At 40.0% G+C, this 17,968-nt stretch overlaps 1 protein-coding gene across 1 annotated transcript in view; it reads right to left on the bottom strand.

Annotated features, from left to right (window-relative positions):
* Positions 1-17,968, bottom strand: part of LOC122559232 (cytosolic 10-formyltetrahydrofolate dehydrogenase-like) — a 130,146-nt gene that overhangs the window by 43,399 nt on the left and 68,779 nt on the right. The window contains exons 5-6 of the mRNA XM_043708612.1: positions 3,860-3,994; positions 856-1,066 (exon numbers count right to left, since the gene is read on the bottom strand). Coding sequence (XP_043564547.1) covers positions 856-1,066; positions 3,860-3,994 — 346 coding nt within the window. The remainder of the gene's footprint in view (positions 1-855; positions 1,067-3,859; positions 3,995-17,968) is intronic.

The following is a 17,968-nucleotide window of genomic DNA, read 5'->3' as shown; positions in this document are numbered from 1 at the left end:
TTAGATACAGAGTAAAGCTCCCTCTACACTGTCCCCAATGAAACACTCCCAGGACAGGGACAGCACGGGGTTAGATACAGAGTAAAGCTCCCTCTACACTGTCCCCAATGAAACACTCCCAGGACAGGGACAGCACGGGGTGAGATACGGAGTAAAGCGTGTGAGCCATGTGTCCCAACTTCAGACTAACCTGTCCTACTTCAGGGTGAAGCTTTCTCAACCCTTTCATTTGAAGTTACTCAGTGAGTTAACTGAAGTCACCCTGATGAACCCAGGCCCAGGAGGACTGAATCTGGGAATACTGAACCCCTTTGTGAGGGGCCTCCTACCAGCCAGGCAGAGAGGTAACTAACTCCCTCAGGACACATTCATTCCAAATCAGAATTCAGAGACAGATGAGGCTGGAGTTGTGGCTGTGGGGAGATTCAGTCTGAGGTGATGGGATACTGGAGGACCAGATGGTCCCACTCTTGTTCATATCTCTAAGCAGAGATGTGACCCATCAGACTATTCCCTTCCTGCCTCTCCTGTGAGTTTATCCAAAATCCCCATCAATACATTAATATAATTCCCCTGGCCCAGGGCCCTGTGGGAATGAGTCCTCCACTCTCCCCACTCTCTGTGAGAGTCGTTCCCACATTCTCCCCCTATTCCCCTGAGTGGGTAAGTGTCCCACATTCTCCCCCCACTCTCTGTGGGAGTCAGTCCCACACACTGTCCCCACTCTCTGTGGGAGTTAGTCCCACACACTGTCCCCACTCTCTGTGGGAGTCAGTCCCACACACTTTCCCCACTCTCTGTGGGAGTCAGTCCCACACACTGTCCCCACTCTCTGTGGGAGTCAGTCCCACACACTGTCCCCACTCCTCAGGTGAAACGTTTCCCCTGAATTCCCCATTGGACAGTATCCGATTGAACATAACATGTCTTCAGCACTTACTCGGAGTTGCTCTTTGATTTTCTCCTCCTCTTCAGTTAGCTGTAAGGAGGAACTTTCTGAAGAGGAAAAGTATTTGGAGGCTGGGATCATTTTACCATCTTCAAACTGCAAACTCTTCACCAAAAGCTGTAAGGAAACCACGTGTTTCACAAAAACGTTTCCTCAATAAGGTACCGGGGCAAAGGTCAATGTGCAATAGGACATCATCGCATCATCCATTCACGATTGCTCACAATTACTCACTATTACTCTTAATTACTCACCATCCCCCTTGATTACTCACCATTGCACTCAATTACTCAACCATCGCTCTAGATTACTCACTATTACGCTAAAATACTCACTATCATTCTTGATTAATCCCCATCATACTCAATTACTCGCTATTGCACCCAATTACTCCCCATCACTCTCAAATACTCACCAGCACTCTCCATTCCTCACTATTACGCTCAGTTACTCGCCATCACTCACATTATTTACCAGCACTGTCCACTAGTCAACTTTAACTCTCGATTACTCACCACTCTCGATTACTCACTATTACACTCAATAACTCACCATCAGTCTCCATTATTTACCAGCACTCTCCATTACTCACCATTATACTTAATTACTCACCATCACTCTTGATTACTCACTGTTACACTTGATTACAGACCATCACTCTTGATTACTCACCATCAATCACAATTACTCACCATCACTCTCCATTATTCATTATCACTCTCGATTACTCACAATCCTCTCCATTACTCACCATCACTCTTGATTACTTACAATTACTCTCAATTATTCACTCTTACACTCAATTACCCACCATCACTCTCCATTACTCACCATCACTCTCCATTATTCACCAGCAGTCTCCATTACTCACCATCACTCTCCATTACTCACCATCACTCTCCATTACTCACCAGCACTCTCCATTACTCACCATTGCTCTTGATTAGAGCTGAAAATGTGTTGCTGGAAAAGCACAGAAGGTCAGGCAGCATCCAAGGAGCAGGAGAATCGAAGTTTTGGGCATGAGCCCTTCTTCAGGAAAGGCTTGATTACACATTGTTACTCTCAATTACTCACCATCACTCTCAATTATTCAGCATTGCTCTCAATTACTGATTATCACTCTCAATTACTCACTATCACTCTTGATTACTCACTATCACTCTTGATTACTCAGTATCTCTCTTGATTACACATTATTACCCTCAATTACTCACCATCACTCTCAATTACTCAGCATTGCACTTAATTACTGATTTTCACTCTCAATTACTCACCATCACTCTCGATTACTCACCATCACTCTCCATTACTCACTATTGTACTCAATTACTGACCATCATTCTTGATTACTCACCATCACTCTTGATAACTCATTATTACTCTCAATTACTCACCATCACTCTCAATTACCTAGCATTGCATTCAATTACTGATTTTCACTCTCAATTACTCACCATCATTCTCGATTACTCACTATTACATTCAATTACTCACCCTCACTCTCCATTATTCACGAGCACTCTCCATTACTCACCATTGCTCTTAATTACTCATCATCACACTTGATTACTCACCATCACTTTTGATTACTCACTATTACACTCAAATTACCCACCATCACTCTTGATAACTCACCATCACTCTCAATTACTCACCATCGCTCTCAATTACTCACCATCACTCATAATTACTCACTATTACACTCAATTACTGAACATCACTGTTGATTTCTCACCATCACTCTCAATTACTCACCATCGCTCTCAATTAGTCACCAACACTCTTGATTACTCACTATTACACTCAATTACTGGCCATCACTCTTGATTACTCACCATCACTCTCGATTACTCGCAATCACTCTTGATTACTCACCATCACTCTCAATTACTCACTATTGTACTCAATTACTGACCATCACTCTTGATTACTCACCATCACTCTTGATTACTCACAATCACTCTCAATTACTCACCATCACTCTCCATTACTCACTATTGTACTCAATTACTGATCATCACTCTTGATTACTCACCATCACTCTTGATTACTCACTATCACTCTTGATTACACATTATTACTCTCAATTAATCACCTCACTCTCAATTACTCAGCATTGCACTCAATTACTCTATTACACTCAATTACTGGCCATCACTCTTGATTACTCACCATCACTCTCAATTACTCACCATCACTCTTGATTACTCACCGTCACTCTCCATTATTTACCATCGCTCTCGATTACTCATCATCACTCTCCATGATTCACTATTGTACTCAATTACTGACCATCACTCTTGATTATTCACCTACCTCTTGATTATTCGCTATCACTCTCAATTACTCATTATCACACTCAATTACTCACTATCACTCTCAATAACTCAGCATTGCACTCAATTTCTGATTATCACTCTTGATTACTCACCATCACACTCAGTTCCTCACAATTGCTCTCAATTGCTGACCATTGCTCTCAATTACTCACCATCACTCTCAACTACTTACAATTACACTCAAGTACTCACCATCACTCTCAATTAATCACCATTACTCACCATTGCACTCAATTACATTTCATTGTACTTAATTACTCACCATCACTCTCAGTTACTCGTCAACACTCTCAATTACTCACCAACACTCTCAATTACCTACCAACACTCTCAATTACTCACCATTGCTCTCAATTACTCACCATCACCCACAGTTACTCACCATTGCTCTCGATTACTCACCATCACTCTCAATTACTCAGAATTGCACTCAATTACTCATCAGCACATTCGATTACCATGACAGTTTGATTACACCAGAACTGGGTCAAATTTATTCCTCTGCTTGTTTCAATCAGAAAACTTTCTGAAGATGCAGAATCCAGAGTTTGAAGAACAGGATTATTACCATTTTCCCATCATTCCCAAAGAGGAACAGACCATTCCTGCTGACAATGGCAGGGGCATGAGCTCCCGGAATGTCCAGGGTCTGACCCTGGGGCGAGGCGTTACTGATCAACGTTGAGCCGAAAAGCGTCAGCTTCTGAAATAGAAGAAGGACAACATGATCTTGTTTGTGCTACACACCCACATGACAGTAAAGAGGCCATTCAGCCCTTTGAGTACATCCCAATATTCAATGAGATGTTGATGTTCCTAAACAGCCATTTCTGCTCCAGCCCCTTCCCATTGCTGGTCTCAGTTTTGGCGAAGAGTCCAGATACCAGGTCCATGGCTTTAAATGACTGTTATGCGAACTTTTAACTTAATATTTTATTTTCCACTTTATACCTAAGAGTTTGTACTGAGGTACCTGTGACAATGCTGTCATTTTAAGGGGTTATTTTGTCCAGGTTTTTTTGAAGAGAGGCTGTAAGGCAGAGGCTCCAAGCTGCCTCTCAGAGAGTAAACAGTTTGTGAGGCGTTGGTTTATGCTTGGAACAATGGAACAGCCTGGGTGTGGCCAGCTATCACAGATCCAGATTCCTGGCTTTTGGTTTTTTTCAGTAACATAAGAAGCTTTTAAAGGTCTCAACAGAGTTAGAGTCTCTGGAGCATGTTTGCTCACTGCTATTCTCTCTGAATCGTCTCTTGTTTTTTCCTCCTGGATTGGAGAACTGCATGTGAGAATCGGTGTCTGAATTTGCCTTTTTTGCCAAGGGGTGTGTTTATGGGATGTTACTGCAGTGGAACAGTTTATTAGTAATAGTTCATGTATCCATTATTCTCTTAAGTTTTCCAATAATCCAGTTATTCCACAGTCCTCTTTCGTGTGGTTGTATTTGTGTTTACATAAATTGTGTGTTGCTTAACATCAAGCAGTTTGACCAATCACATTGCATCTGGAACACTGCACCTCACACCTACCTTTCAAATAAGAAAAACTTAGAGTCTGGGCTACCTTCTTAAGATATATTGAGAGGGTCTGGTCTGGTCCATAACAGCACCTTTGTCTGTAACATAGGCCCAGAGATCGGTGACTTTAAACACTTTTCACTGTAATCCTATATCCCTGTACTCATGTACAGGTGATAATAAACCTTATCCTAAAACTGAACTTTATCCCTTGGTAGCTTTGGATAGCAAAGATCACTCAGTTTCAGGTTGAAAAACTAATATGTGCTGTAGTTTCAGTTGCCGTTTGTGGGAATCTTGACCAACTTCCCTTACATCCTTTGTAGTTCCTAGTGTCACTCTAGACCAGCCTGGTGCTAATGTTTTGACTCCCTGCCCCACACCCCTCCCTTTCTCCTGCACTGGCCAGCAGCTAAAATCAATTTGCTCCGTTTTACCTTCATGGTTCTCCTCAATCCCATTCAAGCTTTGATCAAATTGCCCCCTTAACCATCTAAATACTAGGAAATACAACTGAAACACACAATCCCTCCTCATTGTTTAACCCCTCGATTTCAGATATCAGAAGCAAACAACAACAGAGGAACACAACAGATTTGGCAGCTCCTGTGGGAGAGAGAAACAGAGTTAATGTCCTGAGTCTAGTTTGACATCTCATCTGGACTGAAAAAGAAATCACTTTGGTAAGAACAGAACTGAAAGCAGCTATATATACGGTGGTATACGGTGACAATAAAACTAATGGATGGTGAACAAGAAAGATCAGAACAGAAATCCTATTGGAGAGTGGAGCAGAACGTCTTCAAGCTGGACATATCTGGGCTCCTAACAGTTCTGAAAAACAGTCTCTGGACTTGAAACGTTAACTCTGTTTTCCTCTCTCCACTCATGCTGCCAGATCTGCTGAGTTTCTCCAGTACTTCCTGTTTTTGTTTCAGACCTCCAGCATCCACACTTCTTTGTTTTATTTTAACCCTTTCAGTAACACTGTGCACCCTCTAAGGCCATTGTCCACCCTCAGGTAGGCGTGGAGGGTTTGTTATATACTACACTTCTAGAGATTGCTGTATAGTACATGTGTAGGGATTGCTATGTAGTACGTGCGTAGGGATTGCAATATAGTACACATGTAGGGATTGCTACACAGTACGTGTGTAGAGATTTCTATATAGTTCATGTGTAGGGATTTCTATATAGCACACGTATAGAGATTGCTATATAGTACACGTGTACAGATTGCTATGTTGTACATGTGTAGAGATTGCTGTATAATACGCGTGTAGAGATTACAATATAGTACGTCTGGAGGGTTTGCTATATACTACACGTGTAGAGATTGCTATATAGTACATGTGTAGGGATTGCTTTACAGTATGGGTGTAGTATATAGTATATAGCAATCCCTACACACGTACTATATAGCAATCCGCACATGCGTACTATATAGAGATTGCTATATAGTACGCGTGTAGAGATTGCTATATAGGACGCGCGTAGAGATTGCTATATAGTAGGTGTGTAGGGATTGCAATATACTGCAAGTATAGGGATTGCTATATAGTACACGTGTAGGGATTGCTTTATACTACATGTGTAGAAATCGCTATATAGTACGTGTGCAGGGATTGCTGCATGGTGCATGTGTAAAGTGTGCTATATAGTACTTGTGTAAGGATTGCTATATAGTGCACGAGTAGAGATTGCTATAATGTACGTCTGTAGAGATTGTTATATATTACGTGTGTAGAGATGGCTATATAGTACGCGTGTAGGGATTGATATATAGTATGCGTGTAGAGATTGCTATATAGTGCGCGTGTAGAGATTGCTATATAGTACGTGTGTATGCGTGTAGATATTGCTATATAGTACGCATGTAGGGATTGTTATATAGTGCGTGTGTGGAGATTGCTATAATGTACACCTGTAGAGATTGCTATATAGTACGCGTGTAGGGATCTCTGTATTGTATGTGTATAGGGATTGATATATAGTGCGTGTGTAGAGATTGCAATAATGTACACCTGTAGAGATTGCTACATTTTATGTGTGTAGAGATTGCTATATAGGATGCATGTGGAGATTGCTATATAGTACGTGTGTAGGGATTGCTATATAGTATGTGTGTAGAGATTGCTATATAGTACGTGTGTAGGGATTGCTATACAGAATGCGTGTAGAGGTTGCTATATATTACACGTGTCCGGAGTGCTATGTAGTACGTGTGTAGAAATTGCTATATTATAAGAGTGTAGTGATTGCTATATTATAAGTGTGTAGAGATTGCTATATTGTAGTGTGTAGGGATTGCTATATAGTGCAAGTGTAGGGACTGCTATATAGAACACGTGCAGGGATTGCTTTATAATACGTGTGTAGGAATCACTGTATAGTACGTGTGTAGGGATTGCTATATAGTACCTGTGTAGGGATTGCTATATAGTGCGCATGTAGAGATTGCTATAATGTACACCTGTAGAGATTGCTATATATTACGGGTGTAGAGATTGCTATATAGTATGCGTGTAGAGATTGCTATATTGTACACCTGTAGAGATTGCTATATAGTGCATGTGTAGAGATTACTATATAGTTCACGTGAAGAGATTGCTATATAGTACATGTGTCGGGATTGCTATATAGTACATGCGTAGAGATTGCTATATAGGACGCGTGTACGGATTGCTATATAGTACATGTGTGGAAATCGCTATATAGTACGCGTGTAGAGGTTGCTATATATTATGTGTATAGTACACGTGTAGTGATTGCTATAAAGTACATGTGTAGAGATTGCTATATAGTATGTGTATAGGGATTGCTATATAGTGGGTGTGTAGAGATTGTTATATAGTACGTGTGTAGAGATTGCTATTTTGTAAGTGTGTAGAGATTGCTATATCGTAGGGATTGCTATATAGTACGTGTGTAGGGATCACTTTATAGTATGTGTGTAGAATTCGCTTTATAGAATGTGTGCAGGGATTGCTACATGGTACATGTGTAGAGTTTGCTATATAGTAAGTGTGTAGGGTTTGCAATATAGTGCAAGTGTAGGGATTGCTATATAGTACACGTGTAGGGAATACTATTTAGTATGTGTGTAGGGATCGCTATATAGTACATGTGTAGGGGTTGTTATATAGTGCACGTGTAGAGATTGCTATAATGTATGCCTGTAGAGATTGCTATATATTACGTGTGTAGGGATTGCTATATAGGATGCTTGTAGAGATTGCTATGTAGCACACATGTAGAGATTGCTATAAAGTACGTATGTAGGGATTGCTTTATATAGTACATGTGTAGAGATTGCTATATAGTACGCATGTACAGATTGCTATATAGTACGTGTGTAGGGATTGGTATATAGTGCGTGTGTAGAGATTGCTATATAGTACACGTGTAGAGATTGCCATATAGGAGGTGTGTAGAGATTGCTATATAGGAGGCATGTAGAGATTGCTATATAGGATGCATGTAGAGATTGTTATATAGTACGCATATAGGGATTGCTATATAATGCACGTGTAGAGATTTGTACAATGTACGCCTGTAGAGATTGCTATATTGTACGTGTGTAGAGATTGCTATATAGGATGTATGTAGAGATTGCTATATTGTACACGTGTAGAGATTGCTACATAGTACGTGTGTAGGGATTGCTATATAGCATGCATGTAGAGATTGCTATATAGTACCCCTGTATGGATTGCTATATAGTATGTGTGTAGAGATTGCTATATGGTACATGTGTAGGGATTGGTATATAGTACGCATGTGGAAATTGCAACTTAGGGTATGTGTGTGCGGATATCTATACAGCACGTGTGTAGAGATTGCTATATAGTATGTGTGTAGGGATTGCTATATAGTGCACGTGTAGAGATTGCAATAATGTATGCCTGTAGAGATTGCTATATTGTAAATGTTTAGAGATTGCTATATAGGATGCGTGTGGAGATTGCTATATAGTACGTGTGTAGCGATTGCTATATAGTGTGTGTGTAGGGATTGCTATATAGTACACGTGTAGAGATTGCTATATAGTATGAGTGTGTGGATTGCTACATAGTACGTGTGTAGAGATTGCTATATAGTACGTGTGTGTGTATTTCTATACAGTGGGTGCGTGGAGATTGCTATATAGTACGCGTTTAGGGATTGCTATATAGTACGTTTGTAGAGATTGCTGTATAGGAAATGTGTAGAGATTGCTATATAGTACGTGTGTAGGGATTGCTATATGGTACACCTGTAGGGATTGCTAGAAAGTGCGCGTATAGAGATTGCTATATAGTACGTGTGTAGAAATTGCTATATAGGACGCGTGTAGAGATTGCTATATGGGATGCATGTAGAGATTGCTGTATAGTACGCATGTAGGGATTGCTATATAGGACGCATGTAGGGATTGCTATATAATGCATGTGTAGAAATTGGTACAATGTACGCCTGTAGAGATTGCTATATTGTATGTGTGTTGAGATTGCTACATAGGACACGTGTAGAGATTGCTATATAGTATGCGTGTAGAGATTGCTACATAGTACGTGTGTAGGGATTGCTATATAGTGCGCGTGTAGAGATTGCTATAATGCACGCCTGTAGAGATTGCTATATAGTACGCGTGTAGAGATTGCTACATTGTACGTGTGTAGCGATTGCTATATAGTACTTGTGTAGGGATTCCAATATACTGCAAGTGTAGGGATTGATATATAGTGCACGTGTAGCGATCGCTTTATACTATGTGTGTAGAAATCGCTATATAGAACACATGTAGCGATTGCTATATAGTACGTGTGTAGGGATTTCAATATACTGCAAGTGTAGAGATTGCTATATAGTGCACGTGTAGCGATCGCTTTATACTATGTGTGTAGGAATCGCTATATAGAACACATGTAGCGATTGCTATATAGTACGCATGTAGAGATTGCTATATAGTACGTGTGTAGGGATTGGTATATAGTATGAGTATAGAGATTGCTATATAGTGCGGGTGTAGAGACTGCTATATAGTAAACACGTAGAGATTGCTATATAGTACGTGTGTAGAGATTGCTCTATAGGATGCATCTAGAGATTGCTATATAGTATGTGTGTAGGGATTGCTATATAGCGCACGTGTAGAGATTGCTATAATGTACACCTGTAGAGATTGCTATATCGTACGTGTGTAGAGGTTGCTATGTAGGATGCTTGTAGAGATTGCAATATAGTACAGGTGTAGAGATTATTATATAGTATGTATGTAGGGATTGCTATATATTGCACGTGTAGAGATTGGTATATATTATGCGTGTAGAGATTGCTATATAGTACACGTGTAGAAATTGCTATATAGTACGCATGTGCGGATTGCTATATAGTATGTGTGTAGAGTTTGCTATATAGTATGTGTGTAGGGATTGGTATATAATATGAGTATAGAGATTGCTATATAGTGCGTGTGTAGAGATTGCTATATAGTACACGTGTAGAGATTGCAATAAAGTACGTGTGTAGAGATTGCTATTTAGGATGCATGCAGAGATTGCTATATTGTACGCGTGCAGAGATTGCTATATAGTACGTGTGTAGGGTTTGCTATATAGTACACATGTAGAGATTGCTATATAGTACGCATGTGCGGATTGCTATGTAGTACATGTATAGAGATTGCTATATAGGATGCAGGTAGAGATTGCTATATAGTACGCGTGTAGCGATTGCTATATAGTACACGTGTCGAGATTGCTATATAGGATGCGTGTAGAGGTTGCTTTATAATATGTGTGAAGAGATTGCTATATACTACGTGTGTAGGGATTGCTATATAGTAAATGTGTAGGGATTGCTATGTAGTACGTGTGTAGAGATTCCTGAAGAAGGGCCTATGCCTGGAACGTCGATTCTCCTGCTCCTTGGATGTTGGCTGGCCAGCTGTGTTATTCCAGCACCACATTTTTCAACTATTTAGTACACGTGGAGGGTTTGCTATATACTACGCGTGTAGAGGTTGCTATATAGTACATGTGTAGAGATTGCTATATAGTACATGTGTTGAAATTGCTATATAGTACGTGTGTAGGGATTGCTATATAGTACGTGTAGAGATTGCTATATAGGACGCGTGTACGGATTGCTATATAGTACATGTGTAGAGATTGCTATAGAGTACGCGTGAAGGGATGCTATATAATACGCATGGAGGGATTGCTATACAGTACATGTGTAGAGATTTCTATATAGTACGTGTGTAGGGATTGCTATATAGTGCATGCGTAGAGATTGCTGTATAATACGTGTGCAGACATTGCTATTTAGTACACATGGAGGGTTTGCTATATACTACGCGTGTAGAGGTTGCTATATAGTACGTGTGTACGGATTGCTATAATAGTACATGTGTAGAGATTACAATATAGTACGCGCGTACGGATTGCTATATAGCACATGTGTAGAGATTGCTATATAGTGCATGTGGAGAGATTGCTATATAGTACACGTGGAGAGATTGCTATATAGTACGCATTTAGCGATTGCTATATAGTACACGTGTAGAGATTGCCATATAGTACACGTGGAGAGATTGCTATATAGGATGCGTGTAGAGGTTGCTATATACTACGCATGTAGCGATTGCTATATAGTACACGTGTACGGATTGCTCGGTAGTACGTGTGTAGAAATTGCGACATTATAAGTGTGTAGAAATTGCTATATCGTTGTGTGTAGGGATTGCTATATAGTACTTGTGTAGGGATTGCAATATAGTACACGTGTAGGGATCGCTTTATACTATGTGTGTAGGAATCGCTATATAGAACATGTGTAGGGATTGCTATATAGTACGTGCGTAGAGATTGCTATATAGTACGCGTGTGCGAATTGCTATATAGTACATGTGTAGAGATTGCTATATAGTACATGTGTGCGTATTTCTATACATTTCATGTGTGGAGATTGCTATATAGTACGCACTTAGGGATTGCTATATAGTACATTTGTAGAGATTGCTATATAATACGTGTGTAGAGTTTGCTATATAGGAGGTGTGTAGAGATTGCTATATGAGATGCATTTAGAGATTGCTATATAGTACGCATGTAGGGATTGCTATATAGGACGCATGTAGGGATTGCTATATAATGCATGTGTAGAGATTGGTACAATGTACGCCTGTAGAGATTGCTATATTGTATGTGTGTTGAGATTGCTACATAGGATCCATGTAGAGATTGCTATATAGTACGCGTGTAGAGATTGCTACATAGTATGTGTGTAGGGATTGCTATATAGTGCGCGTGTAGAGATTGCTATAATGCACGCCTGTAGAGATTGCTATATAGTACGCGTGTAGAGATTGCTATATAGTACGTGTGTAGGGATTCCAATATACTGCAAGTGTAGGGATTGCTATATAGTGCACGTGTAGCGATCGCTTTATACTATGTGTGTAGGAATCGCTATATAGAACACATGTAGCGATTGCTATATAGTACGCGTGTAGAGATTGCTGTATAGTACGTGTGTAGGGATTGGTATATAGTATGAGTGTAGAGATTGCTACATAGTGCGCATGTAGAGATTGCTATATAGTAAACACGTAGAGATTGCTATATAGTACATGTGTAGAGATTGCTCTATAGGATGCACGTAGAGATTGCTATATAGTACATGTGTAGGAATTGCTATATAGTGCGCGTGTAGAGATTGCTATAATGCATGCCTGTAGAGATTGCTATATAGTACGCGTGTCAAGATTGCTACATAGTACATGTGTAGGGATTGCTATATAGTACGTGTGTAGGGATTCCAATATACTGCAAGTGTAGGGATTGCTATATAGTGCACGTGTAGCGATCGCTTTATACTATGTGTGTAGGAATCGCTATATAGAACACATGTAGCGATTGCTATATAGTACGCGTGTAGAGATTTCTATATGGGATGCATGTAGAGATTGCTATATAGTACGCATGTAGGGATTGCTATATAATATGTGTGTAGAGTTTGCTATATAGGAGGTGTGTAGAGATTGCTATATGAGATGCATTTAGAGATTGCTATATAGTACGCATGTAGGGATTGCTATATAGGACGCATGTAGGATTGCTATATAGGACGCATGTAGGGATTGCTATATAATGCATGTGTAGAGATTGGTACAATGTACGCCTGTAGAGATTGCTATATTGTATGTGTGTTGAGATTGCTACATAGGATCCATGTAGAGATTGCTATATAGTACGCGTGTAGAGATTGCTACATAGTACGTGTATAGGGATTGCTATATAGTGCGCGTATAGAGATTGCTATAATGCACGCCTGTAGAGATTGCTATATAGTACGCGTGTAGAGATTGCTACATTGTACGTGTGTAGGGATTCCAATATACTGCAAGTGTAGGGATTGCTATATAGTGCATGTGTAGCGATCGCTTTATACTATATGTGTAGGAATCGCTATATAGAACACAAGTAGCGATTAGAGACTGCTATATCATAGTGTGTAGGGATTGCTATCTAGTACCTGTGTAGGGTTTGCAATATAGTGCAAGTGTAGGGATTGCTATATAGTACACCTGTAGGGATTGCTATATAGTGCATGTGTAGAGATTGCTATAATGCACGCCTGTAGAGATTGCTATATAATATGTGTGTAGAGATTGCTATATAGGAGGTGTGTAGAGATTGCTATATGGGATGCATTTAGAGATTGCTATATAGTACGCATGTAGGGATTGCTATATAGGACGCATGTAGGGATTGCTATATAATGCATGTGTAGAGATTGGTACAATGTACGCCTGTAGAGATTGCTATATTGTATGTGTGTAGAGATTGCTATATAGGAGGTGTGTAGAGATTGCTATATGGGATGCATTTAGAGATTGCTATATAGTACGCATGTAGGGATTGCTATATAGGACGCATGTAGGGATTGCTATATAATGCATGTGTAGAGATTGGTACAATGTACGCCTGTAGAGATTGCTATATTGTATGTGTGTAGAGATTGCTATATAGGAGGTGTGTAGAGATTGCTATATGGGATGCATTTAGAGATTGCTATATAGTACGCATGTAGGGATTGCTATATAGGACGCATGTAGGGATTGCTATATAATGCATGTGTAGAGATTGGTACAATGTACGCCTGTAGAGATTGCTATATTGTATGTGTGTTGAGATTGCTACATAGGACACGTGTAGAGATTGCTATATAGTACACGTGTACGGATTGCTATGTAGTACGTGTGTAGAGATTGTTATATTATAAGTGTGTAGAGACTGCTATATCATAGTGTGTAGGGATTGCTATCTAGTACCTGTGTAGGGTTTGCAATATAGTGCAAGTGTAGGGATTGCTATATAGTACACGTGTAGGGGTCATTATAGTACGTCTGTAGGGGTTGCTTTATAGTACACGTGTAGGGATTGCTATATAGCGCGCGTGTAGAGATTGCTATAATGTACTCATGTAGAGATTGCTATATGGTATGTGTGTACGAATTGCTATGTAGTACATGTGTAGAGATTGCTATATGGTATGTGTGTACGGATTGCTATGTAGTACATGTGTAGAGATTGCACTATAGTACGCGTGTAGAGATTGCAAAATAGGACATGTGTAGAGATTGCTACATAGTATGCGTGGAGGGATTGCAATATAGTACATGTGTACAGATTGCTATATAGTACATGTGCAGGGATTGGTACATAGTACGCGTGTAGAAATTGCTATATACTATGTGTGCATGGATTGCTATGTAGCGCATGTGTAGAGATTGCTATATAATACATGTGTAGAGATTGCTATAGAGTATGCGTGGAGGGATGCTATGTAGTATGCGTGTAGAGATTGCTATATAGTATGTGTAGGGATTGCTATATAGTGCGCGTGTAGAGATTGCTATAATGTACGCCTGTAGAGATTGCTATATCATACATGTTAGAGATTGTTGTATAGGACGTGTGTAGAGATTGCTATACAGTACGCGTGTAGAGATTGCTATATTATGTGTGTAGAGAATGCTACATTGTACGTGTGTAGGGATTGCTATATAGTACACGTGTAGAGATTGCTATATAGTATGCGTGTATGGATTGCTATATAGTACATATGTAGAGATTGCTATATATTACGCATGTAGAGATTGCTATATAGTACACGTAGAGGGATTGCTATATAGTACCTGTGTAGGGATTGCTATATAGTACACGTGTAGAGATTGCTATATAGTACGTGCTTAGAGATTGCTATATAGTATGTGTGCAGAGATTGCCAAACAGTACGTGTGTCGTGATTTGCTATATAGGACGTGTGTAGACATTACTATATATTACGTGTGTAGGGATTGCTATATAGTACGCATGTAGAGATTGCTATAAGGTATGCCTGTAGAGATTGCTATATTGTACGTGTGTAGAGATTGCTAGATAGGACACATATAGTGATTTCTATATAGGACACGTGTAGAGATTGCTATATAGTACATGTGTATAGATTGATATATAGGACACGTGCAGAGATTGCTATATAGTACGTGTGTAGGGATTTGCTATATAGGACGCGTGTAGAGATTGCTATATAGTACATGTGCAGAGATTGCTATATAGTACATATGTAGTGATTTGCTATATCGGACGCATGCAGAGATTGCTATATAGTACATGTGTAGTGATTTGCTATATAGGACGCGTGTAGAGATTGCTCTATAGGATGCGTGTAGAGATTAAATAAATCCACAAGAATGTTTCAAGTTTTTGGAGTCTATGTAACACATTGGTGTTGCATTTAGATAGCGGAGGGAATCCTTACATGGTGGCAGCAGAGCTGAGCACGTACTGTTAAATCACGGAACAAAGGCGATAGTGCGACAGTTTGAACACTGTGGGCAGAACTGGCTGAGAAGATTCAAAGCATTTGAGAAGTCAAAATTTCCCACAGTACAAAAACATTTTAAAAATAGGTACAGAAAAAGTGAAAAAAAACACAACATTTATCCCAGACTGTGAAAACCTTTGTGACAGCATTACATATAAATAAAACAGTTGTTGGAGGTTAACCCCACATGCAACAGAGCAAAAACAAGTCTTCTTCAATTCAAACAGAGAACAATGGATGAGCTGCAGTTGGGAACTATGCAGGGTTAATGGAACAAGGTTTAAAACAGGTTATAGAACAAATAGTAAAAAAACTTTCTATTAAATATGACCCTGAAGGCACACACGGACTGCATAACATGACATATAAAGTGTCAATACCAAACTAAAAGCAGACAGCATAGCAGAAACATTGCTGAAGGTACATATAAAGTGTCCCCGTAATGATATGAGCATGGAAAATCTCTCCATTTCAATACTGCCTGGAAGAGACAAGAAGAACAAAAAGGTAGATCCCAAATCCCCAAGCTGGAAGGACATTGATGCTCTAACTCAGGTTAAACTCTTTAAATAAAGATGGCAGCTATGCTTCATCGAATAAATAGGAACAGATAAGGATAAACCAGCTGTGAAACTGTTGATATAAATTGGAAATGAAGAGCCGCAGAGAATCAATATTTCTGGCAGTCTGAAGAGGTCTGGAAAGATCCTACAAAGATATAAAAAATGCTGGAAGATCAGCTTCTGGTGAGAGTAAATACTAGACTTTATTGCTTAATATTGCTGTACGGGAGGCAATGATCACAGGATTTATGAGGCCACTTTCTCAGTGGATGCTGTAACAAGGCAACAAGTGTGATTTTTCAGAGTCTGGACTCTCAGTATGGAGAGTAGAGTTGGTGATTGTCCCATCAACCACTGAAACATTCCAGTATTTTTGATAAAAACAAAGTCCACAGCAGTGATTTGAAGCCAATATGAAGCTAATGTCGCTTGACAGTGGCACCTCCAACACTAGGTGCAGCAAACAGTCTTGGTACCAAATCCAGGACACAAAAAGTAGAGGCATGAGGGTCCGTCACACCCACGTGGCATTGCCATTCTCACCAAGATCTGGGCAAGGAGTGCAGCACAGAACAACAGTGGACCCACCTCTATCAGGAATCGAGCTACAAAGACGCAGCCACAGGCTACAACAGAGAATAACTGAGAAGGGGAAAGATGCAGAAGGAGAGACGCAGCCAGAGGGTCAAACAGAGAATACAGAGTGGGGGTCAGATGCAGACAGCTAGTCACAACAGCAAAGAGTACACCAGAGACAGGGGTGAACATAGGCTGGTATACCAAGGACAGAGCAAAGAAGAGCCAAGTCCAGAGAGAGAATGGAACCATTTCCAAGCAGAAAATGAACATGTTTCACATTGAGAATGGAACACATTGTGAATGGAGTACATTGTGAATGGGGGACATTGTGAATGGGGAACATTGAGAATGGGGAACAGTGAGAATGGGGTACATTGTGAATGGGGTACATTGTGAATGGAGTACATTGAGAATGGAGCACGTTGTGAATGGGGTACATTGTGAATGGGCTACAGTGAGAATGGGGTACATTGTGAATGAGGTACATTGAGAATGGAGTACATTGAGAATGGAGTACATTGTGAATGGAACACATTGCGAATGGAGCACATTGTGAATGGAACACTTTGTGAATGGAACACATTGCGAATGGAGCACATTGTGAATGGAACACTTTGTGAATGGAGCACAAAGTGAATGGAAAACATTGTGAATGGAGCACATTGTGAATGGAGCACATTGAGAATGGAACACATTGAGAATGGAACACATTGTGAATGGAGCACATTGTGAATGGAACACTTTGTGAATGGGACACAAAGTGAATGGAACACATTGTGAATGGAGCACATTCTGAATGGAGCACATTGAGAATGGAACACATTGAGAATGGAACACATTGTGAATGGAGCACATTGTGAATGGAGCACATTGAGAATGGAACACATTGAGAATGGAGCACAAAGTGAATGGAACATATTGTGAATGGAAAACATTGTGAATGGAACACATTGTGAATGGTACACATTGTGAATGGAGCACATTGTGAATGGAGCACATTGAGAATGGAACACTTTGTGAATGGAACACATTGTGAATTGAGCACAAAGGGAATGGAACATATTGTGAATGGAAAACATTGTGAATGGAACACATTGTGAATGGTACACATTGTTAATTGGAGCACATTGTGAATGGAGTAC

Source organism: Chiloscyllium plagiosum, chromosome 18, assembly GCF_004010195.1.
Source record: "Chiloscyllium plagiosum isolate BGI_BamShark_2017 chromosome 18, ASM401019v2, whole genome shotgun sequence".
Classification (NCBI taxonomy): domain Eukaryota; kingdom Metazoa; phylum Chordata; class Chondrichthyes; order Orectolobiformes; family Hemiscylliidae; genus Chiloscyllium; species Chiloscyllium plagiosum.
Note: the sequence above shows the minus strand (reverse complement) of the source record. Positions and strands in the feature narration are given on the sequence as shown.